Below are 10,000 nucleotides of genomic sequence, written 5' to 3'. Positions count from 1 at the left end.
GAAGGCCATTCCATGAAGTGCTGAAACAACTGCGGCAAAACACAATGCACTGTGAGAGTGTGGATTTACCACACTGGTAAAGTCAAGTCAGTCAGTTGGTTCCGTTAAGCCAGTAAGCAAGTAAGTTTTAACCCTGTTGGTAGAAGTAGGCCAAGGTAAACACATGCTATCTGGCTGTCTTGTACATGACTGGTTACTGGAATTAATTACCGGTACATCTACCAAGGAGGTTATGTTTTCTCCAGGATTTGTTTATCAGCAAGAGGTAATGAGCATATTATTCTGACATTATTCATTGCACAGTGTTATGTTGTCATTGTGCAGTGCCTCCAGCTGATTCTTTTCTTGGTGATGATCTGAACTGGCCTACTCTTAAGTCTGATCTATGAGTGTTTTTCTAGTTATGCATGTATTGTATTCCTTTTTTATATACAGTTACAGTATATATATATATGTTTTAGGGATTTTTGTCTTTATTTTTGACAGGACAGTGGAGGAGAGACAGGAAATGAGTGGCGAGAGAGAGAAACGGGGAAGGATCGGCAAATGACCCGGGTCGGACTCGAACCCGGACGCCGGCGTAGTAACCCAGTGCCCTACCGTTAGGCCATGGCAGGGCCACATGTGTTGTCTTCCTAAAGAACTGCATCCAACTTGGCATATTGCAGTGGTTTTCAAATTTGGGGTTGGGACCCCATATGGGGTTGCCTCAAATTCAAATGGGGTCTCTTGAAATGTCTTGGTGTGTAAAAACAATACTGATAAATACCCTAATTAATATAACATTAATTAATATTCTGATTGAAACACCACTTACATCATTTTCTCTTTTCCGAAATATCTACAGGTTTAATAGCCAACAAGTTAGTACAGTTTTTTTCCAGGTGCGTGAAAATATGTGTATGATGTCCCTAGAAATCTAGGATGTCAAAATGCGATCCCAGGCCAAAAAAGGTTGGGAATGACTGCCATAGGGTCTTGAGGATCTTAAACTAATGCCTTCCTGCCATGATCACAGTGACTCAAACCAATGCCCACTTGTGATATACACAGTTATACAAACCAGCATCCACCTGATAATGACCAACATTCAAGCCAAATGCTCATCTGTGATGATTCATGTGATTCTGTGATGATGACAATATCACTCAAACCAATGCCCACCTGCCGTCTCGGTGCGCCGCCCCTCCATCGGTGACGGTCTTGACGAAGATGCCCAGTTTCTCCAGGCCCATGTCGGCGCCCGCCCCCATGCCGATGATGCTGATGCCCAGGCCGTCGCCATCTGAAGAGGGGGGGCAGAGGGGAAGAGGGGCACAGTTGGTTCTCATTACACTGGTGGTGTAGTGTATTATATTGTTAAGTGTGTATGGTGTGTTATGTGCAGTGTGCACGTACTGGGTAGTGTATCCTACTGCACCTTTGTACATTTCTCAATCTCCACTGGAAATTGGTGTGGTGCGTGGTGAGTGGAGAGAGTTTGTAATGTGTAGTGTGAAGTGTATAGTATTTTACCTTTCTCTAGCTCCATTGGGAAGATGTTTCTTGAGTAGTGCACAGTGAGTGTACTATGCAGTGTATATAGTGAAGTAGTACTGTACTGTACAGTGAGTGAGTGAGTGAGTGAGTGAGGCATGATGCAGTGTGTATTCTGTGTACAGCTGTGTTTACTATAACATACCTAGCTCCACAGAGAATAGGTCCAATGAGTAGTATGTAGTGTGCAGTGTGTATACTGTGTAGTGTATACTGTACCTTTCTCTAGCTCCACAGGGAATGGTCCAATGAGTAGTATGCATTATGTAGTGCATACTGATTAGTGTATACTGTACCTGTACTGCCCTACAATTTCAGAACGAAGTATAATTCAAAATGCCAAACTGAGAAAAAAGGCTTTAAAGTTCCCTTTCTGTCCACGCGACTGTGTTGGAGGTAAAGTGGTGATGACACTTCCATATAATACTTTTTTATGGTGAAAATTTATGCACACAAGAAAAAAGCAAAAAAAACAACATTCTCATTACTTTTTAGCTGAAAAATCATTATACTGCGCTCTGTTGTGGTATTACTGTCTACACCAAAACCACGGTGTCAATGGAGAAGTGCAGTATAATTCGCATTATACTGCGTTCTTGGCTAGTACGACGTAACCTCCTAAAACCAAAAAGCGCAGTATAATCAGTTTTTTGCGTTTTTTTCCGAAACGGGACCAAGTTGGGCCAAAAAATTTTAACACAAGAAAAAGAAGGTATTTTAAAGCCAATTTCCGGTCTAAACCCATTTTCGACCATTTTCAATATACTGCGTTCTGATATTGTAGGGCAGTATAGGTCCAGTGTGTTATATAATGTGCACTCTGAAGTGTGTATACTGTGTAGTAGTGAACTATACTACTGCACCTTTCTATAGTTCCACAGGGAATGGGTCTAGTGAGTAGTATGTAGTGTGTATGCTGAGTAGTGTATACTGTACCTTTCTCCAGCTCTAGAGGGAATAGGTCCAGTGAGTAGTACGTAGTGTGTAGTGCATATACTGATAAGTGTATACTGTACCTTTCTCCAGCTCTACGGGGAATAGGTCCAGCCTTTCCACTCGTTTCTCCAGTTCGTACTCAGCGGAGGCGGCCATGGGGTCCACGTCATCATTACGCCTGTCGTAGTCCTCATTGGAGTATGTGGTAAACACCTGCAATACACAGAGGTGACAGGACAGAGGTCAGAGAGGTCAGAGTGCAAAGGTCGTGTGTGTGTGTGTGTGTGTGTGTGTGTGTGTGTGTGTGTGTGTGTGTGTGTGTGTGTGTGTGTGTGTGTGTGTGTGTGTGTGTGTGTGTGTGTTTGTGTGTGTGTGTGTGTGTGCGTGCGCGCGCCAGTGCGTGCGTGCACATGTCCACATGAAAATCTAAAGTATCGGTGGTCAGTCAACATTGTGTGTGATTTGCAATAGAGATTTATTATTGAAAATTCGCAAATCACCCCTTGATTTCATTGTCGTGCTGAAAAAGACTTCTCTGTCGCATAGTTGAGTCATTCTGTTTTCCTCCAGACATAACAAAGAGAGAGATTGAGAGGGAAGGAGAGTGTGTGTGTGAGAGAGAGAGAGAGAGAGAGAGAGAGAGAGAGAGAGAGAGAGAGAGAGAGAGAGAGAGAGAGAGAGAGAGAGAGAGAGAGAGAGAGAGAGAGAGAATACTGCTATCCTATCCCACAGCAGAGCAGAGGAGAATGCTGAGTAAACTGCATTAGAGTGTGCATTCTCCTGCCGATGGCCTCAACTAAAGGAGGGTACACATGCAAGAGTGCTCAACGCACGACACTGCGATCTGGCAGCACACAAACAGACAGACACAGACACACAGGCACAGACGCGCGCACGCACGCACGCACGCACGCACGCACACGCACACACACACACACACACACACACACACACACACACACACACACACACACACACACACACACACACACACACACACACAGGTCAACATGTACACATGTGCACACACACACAGACAGACTGTGTCAGTATTTCTGAAGAGCTGCGTCCGGAAGCAGACAAGTGAATTGCAGACAGAGATGGCTTTATCCGTGACACTGTGATCCAGTCCACCCACCCCCGCACACACACACACACACACACACACACACACACACACACACACACACACACACACACACACACACACAAACACCCCCGCACACACACTCAGGCAGACTAGCTATGCCACCAAGAGCTGAGGCTAATAAAGCACTCAGTATCTCTCCATGTGTGTGTGTGTGTGTGTGTGTGTGTGTGTGTGTGTGTGTGTGTGTGTGTGTGTGTGTGTGCGCGTGTGTGTATCTCTGCCTGTTGAAGCTGATGTGCAAGGGGGGTTATGGGAGATGAACGCTCCATCAAGCAAAGCAAACACACTTCACGCACACTTCACACACGCTGGCTCTCACCCTGCGTAAGGAGTCTTAGTAAGAGTCTGTAGAGATGCCACTGCTGAGGCTAAAGCACATCCCTCCACTTACGTTAGTCACATTTCATCACACTCACACACGCACCCATGCACGCACGCACGCACGCACGAACGCACACGCACACACACACAAACCCGAATACACAGACACAACTTAAGGGACGACGATCCCCTCATGCTGGAGTAAACTGAGTTCATTGGACAGGCTATCCTAAATCACAATATTGCCACAGGTACATGAATGCGATCCTTTTACATCATGACATGATGACATCATGACACCTTTACTTCTTAAATTGCTTTCTTACAAGCATATGCCATGGATGGGTAGGGAGGGGTAATAACCTGCAATCCTATGACAGACCAACACCCTAACCATTAGGCCACTGCGACTAGTGATGTGTCGTTCACGAACGAACCGGTCGTTTTGAACGAGTATTTGAAGTGAACGAAGCAAACTAGTTCCCCGCCTCTCGTTCACTTCGTTCATTGGTGAATCACCAGTCTCTGTCACTACTGTCAGTCAGTAGCAGAAGTGGTTGTCCAATGAGCATTTTAATCTGCCCAAAGGGTGCCACTTTATCTCTTAATGTGATAGCTTAATACTATCAGAGCTTTTACACATACCAGGTATTTAGTTCATAATTTAGAGCTCAGCAGCTCACCTAGTCCACAGTTCACAGCTCTGAACGAGCTGAGCTCTCGTTCGTGAACGAGGAGCCAGTGAACTCCAGCCAATGGTTTCCATGACCACGAATACACAACTTAACGTGGCAGAGACAAAGGCATACTTCTAGTTGGTAATGCAACTTGTAAATGATCTTTTATTCTTTTTTAATGGGTGCTACTGTTCAATAAATAAAATTAATCTGCAAAATAGGTTTCAGGTGATAGGTTTAGACACGAGGAGCACCTTAGATCTACACAGCACAGCGAGAACGAACTGTGTTCGAGACCAGCCTGGGCACATAGCAAAAGTCTCCATGACCACGAATAGACAACTTAACGTGGCAGAGACGAAGGCATACTTTTTGGTTAAAAGCAGCTTGTAATTGATCTTTTTTTTAATGTGTGCTGTTGTTAAATAAATAATATTATTAGGCAAAATGAGTTAAGTTGATATGTTTGGACAAGAGAAGCACACAGGCAAAGTCAGAATGAACCCCTCCTCCTCTTGTTCACTTAACTAGTTCGCTCGACATTCACCCCTTGCTCTCTTGCATTGTGGTGTGACGTAATCAAAATTAACGAGTGAACAAACTGTGAATGAACAAATTCCTCAGCAGAACTGAACGAAGAGAACGAACTGGCGGGAAAGAATCGCCATGGCCTTCACTAACTGCCACTACCTGTAGGCCTATACAGTGGCCACAGCAGCATAGGCCATGGTTGCCCAGGTGACAGCAAAGTTCTAAAGTTCTGCAAGGCTGCATGTGTGTGTGTATGAATGAACATTCTACAGGTGGCAGTTAGCTGTAGTAACTGCAATAATGTGTGCTCTGTTTTTACCCAATGGTGTAAACACCATCACCCCATTTAGGAGGAGGCCGAAGGACCAAGAGGCAGCAGCGATGACGTCCGAGACGCCGGCTGAGGCTGCAGGCTTACAGGCCGAGGCATGTCCGACGGCTACTGATCATGACGCTGGTGATGCTGCTGCTGATGAGGATATCATTGACCTCTATATTGATGATGACGTTGCCACAGCCACTGAGGAGGCCAGGAGATGCTGTGAGGATGTTGTCCAGTCTACCCTTCTGGGTAAGAACCCGAATAATAATAATAATAATAATAATAATAATAATAATAATAATTTTAATGCACATCAAATTTATATAGCATATCTGCACATGTAACTGACGGTATAGTCCAAAGTCAATGGTATAGTGTATAACTACAGTAGGTATGTGAGTTTCTACACATATCATTTTCTTCTTTGAAAAAAGGGGCTTGATTTGTGTCTTCTGTTGCTTTAGATCAGGGGTGTCAAACTCATTTTGGTCCGGGGGCCGCATACAACCCATGTGGACCTCAAGCGGGCCGCATTAGTAACATCATCAAAAAAAAAAAAAAAAAAAAAACGTAAAGCAGAGGATTAGTGTTCAGTACTATCACTTTGTAAGTGTGTTGAATATGTAGAAAGCAATGCAATACTGATAATCCTATGCAAAATTTCCTTGACTTCATTCATTCATTGCCAACGTCAATGAATTAAATATGGGACAGTTCATTTTGGCAGGGGGTCTGGGGGTTTTCCCCCAGAAAATTTTGTATTTCTTATATGTAATTTCCTGCATTTTCACGCATTCTAACATCCCGTTTCCAGTTTGAGCTTAATAGGAACCAATACAAATCCAATTATATTTATTATTTAATTACAACCAATGCCAATACAATACGAATAAGAAGTATTAACATTTTATCTCTATATATGAGGTCTATAATATATGAGCTTTATCAAATGCCTGTTACAGTACAAATTCACTATTTATAATTATAATAGAAGTGTGATGTGCACTTTACTACATATATACAGTGTAACAGAGGGACCATTGGGTTAATGTCATGCAGGTCTCGATTTTGCCCCGAGGGCCGTAATTGCGCATTTCGGTTATTTCATTTAAAAAAAAAAAAAAAAAAAAAAAAAAAAAAAAAAAAAAAAATTTTTTTTTTTTTTTTTTTTTAACATCCGGGCCGGATGGAACCCTCTGGCGGGCCGGATGCGGCCCGCGGGCCGTATGTTTGACACCCCTGCTTTAGACAAAAGATTCAACTGTCGTAAGACCATGCCACTATCAGCCACCATCATGGGTGAGTCAAAATATAAACACAAAGTAAAGTGAAATCAGTCGTCCTCACGGCTTTCGATTACAACAAATATAAATCATTTCTCCTTTCATCACCTTGTTTGTCTTTTCCATCTTGGCACAGATTATGATGACACACCAGAGGGACTGACAAAGCACATCAGAGAGACCGACGATTCAGAGGCATGGGATCTATTCGTGCTACTGAGCCTCACAGTCATTTTGGCGATTATTATGTTTCACTTTTTTGTTTCCCTTTTCAAAATCATAACCGAAGATGTGTAATGCAAGAACGACATGGACTGGATGTGTGAGATAAAAGGAGATAAAATAATTATTCAGGGTTTTTTTATTCCAACTTCAAAATAAATGTTTCAGAAATACCAAATTCTATTTTGTACCTTTTCTGTTTTTTTTATTCTGCCATATGTCAAAACCTTGCACTACTTGCACTAGTCATAAAAAAAAACAGTTCAGTGGATACATACGCACGCACGCACACACACACACACACACACACACTGAAAGGAGGAGATAAGGGAAGGTGGAGGGAGGTGTGTGAGGGAGGTGTGGAGGTGCGTAGGGGGTGTGATTTAAGATTTAATTAACAAGAGCCAGGCAACAGGAGACAAGAGTTCATCAGCTGGGCAAGGCCAGGGATAACCTGACACAGAGAGAGAGAGAGAGAGAGAGAGAGAGAGAGAGAGAGAGAGAGAGAGAGAGAGAGAGAGAGAGAGAAAGAAACAAAGACTGATCCTCCCCATCTGGTGAAGGGAAATCCAGACACCCAACCACACCACGACAGGTCTGAACCACCCCACCTCCCTTCACACACACACACACACACACACACACACACACACACACACACACACACACACACACACACACACACACACACACACACACACACACACACACACACACACACACACACACACACACACACACACAGCATGTTAGGGTGCTGTCTGTGTGCCCTCAGGGCGTGCACAGGGACACAGCTGTGTCACACGGGGACAAGGGCAGCCCTCAGTGGCCACTGGGCAACTAAACACAGTCTCCTGTCACTCCTCACAGCTCCAGGGGTAAGCATCTTATCAACAACGTCAGACCAGCCCCTCCAACGCACGCACGCAGACACGCACGCACGCACGCACGCACGCACGCACGCACGCACGCACGCACACGCACACGCACACGCACACACACACACACACACACACACACACGCACACGCACACGCACACACACACACACACACACACACACACACACACACACACACACACACACACACCTTTTGTTGCTAAGCCAAATTGCAAAAAATATTTGTCTTGTAACAAAAAAAATAATGTCTTTTGTTGCAACTAAATGCATGTAAAATGCAAACTACACACAAATACTGTGAGATTAAACTAGATCAATGTATGTCACTTTAGCAAGATTAAGGTGGGTTGTATGTTGTGTTTCTGCTGAATATTTTTGAATAGATTCAATAGAGTTTGAATAGAACAGAAATGAAAACTGCCAAGGGATCTGGACAGCCTACTGTAAAATGGTGCATAAGACGGAGAACAAAGGCACAGGAGGCTGAATTACAAACAAACACCAAAAAACAAACACCTAAAAAAAACAAAAAACAATAAAAGCTACCGTTATGGCAACAACCAACCAGGAGCTGCTGCAGTCACAGGAAACAAAGAAAGTCATCAAGCTCTCTGCAGTGGGTCTGTCCTTTACTTGCCTACACTGAAGCTCTGCCAAGTTAGCACTCTCATTGCCATACAAGGTCAGAGGATATAGGGGCTACAACAAAAGACAGTATGGTACAAAAAACGACACATTCAATTCAACTGTAGAGAAAGTGAAGACTGAGGGAAAAAAGTCTTTCGGTGTAATATTTTCACAAATAAGAGCAATGTCCAATTCACATTCACAACAAAACACATTCTCTCTCTCTCTCAGTGTACTGCATGTTTTTTTACAGTCGTTGAGAAAAATTGTACGGCCAGCTTTCTCTATTGTACTATAAAACAGATGGAGCAGTAATATACAGTGTGTGTATATGTACGTACAGCATATAGCTCATAAGTCAAATGTCACAGAAATACTGATGCGCAACACATGAAAAGAAAACAGAAACGTATGAAGCATTATTTTCCATCGCGTATGTACGCTGTATGTGTGTTTTCACTGAGCAAAGCGTTCTCGTGATAAAGGGTGAATCTGTGGAAAAGACAGCTAAGCGCATTTGTACTGCTCTTTGACCTTCCAGAGAGATGCTCTGGGTCCAGTGAGCTCATGTAGCTGCAGTAGAGGTAGTAGTGAGGCCTGAGGGTGTGTGTGTGTGTGTGTGTGTGTGTGTGTGTGTGTGTGTGTGTGTGTGTGTGTGTGTGTGTGTGTGTGTGTGTGTGTGTGTGTGTGTGTGTGTGTGTGTGTGTGTGTGTGTGTGTGTGTGGGTGTGTTTAAGAATGCATGTGGGAGAGTCCTCTCTCTGCTTTGAGGATGAATATTGATGCCGCCACAGCACAGCACAGCACATCATTCCTTACCAGCCGAGCCGACACAGCAGCTCTCTTGGGGAGAGAGCGATGCACACACACACATGCACACACACAGATGCACACACACACACACACACACACACACACACACAAGCACGCACGCACACACACATAGTCTCTCATGTGCTTCGAGTTCTGCCCTCATGGGGAGAGAGGGATGCACACACACACACACGCCTACACCCACACACATGCACGCCTACACACACACACACACACACACACACACACACACACACACACACACACACACACACACACACACACACACACACACACACACACACACACACACACACACAGTATCTCATGTGCTTCGAGTATTGCCCTCATGGGGACAGAGGGATGCACACACACGTGCGCCTACACACACATACACACATACACACTAGGGGTGGTACGGTTCACAAAATTCACGGTTCGGTTCATATCACGGTGTCAAGGTCACGGTTTTCGGTTCTCAACGGTTCTATTTTTTAGTTCATGATAAATGGTGCACTGGCTAATTGAATCGGACTTATCACTAAATATCCTACATATGGTTTGTATAGGCTTATAATGTGAAAATGGTGTGATTTTAATTGTGTCATCCTCTGATTTGGTCTTATACGCTAATGTTTTAATCAGAGAGACTGGATAAGATAAGCTTACTCCTAGAATCTGTT

General features: G+C 43.9%; 1 protein-coding gene across 3 annotated transcripts in view; it reads right to left on the bottom strand.

Moving 5' to 3' along the window:
• The window catches only part of ppp1r9ba (protein phosphatase 1, regulatory subunit 9Ba), a 121,472-nt gene that overhangs the window by 32,038 nt on the left and 79,434 nt on the right, over positions 1-10,000 (bottom strand). For all 3 annotated transcript variants that reach the window (XM_063187823.1, XM_063187806.1, XM_063187816.1), the window contains exons 3-4: positions 2,553-2,685; positions 1,165-1,285 (exon numbers count right to left, since the gene is read on the bottom strand). In XM_063187823.1, the coding sequence (XP_063043893.1) occupies positions 1,165-1,285; positions 2,553-2,685 (254 nt within the window). The remainder of the gene's footprint in view (positions 1-1,164; positions 1,286-2,552; positions 2,686-10,000) is intronic.

The sequence above is a fragment of the Engraulis encrasicolus genome, chromosome 2 (genome assembly GCF_034702125.1).
Source record: "Engraulis encrasicolus isolate BLACKSEA-1 chromosome 2, IST_EnEncr_1.0, whole genome shotgun sequence".
NCBI classification, from domain to species: Eukaryota; Metazoa; Chordata; class Actinopteri; order Clupeiformes; family Engraulidae; genus Engraulis; species Engraulis encrasicolus.
Note: the sequence above shows the minus strand (reverse complement) of the source record. Positions and strands in the feature narration are given on the sequence as shown.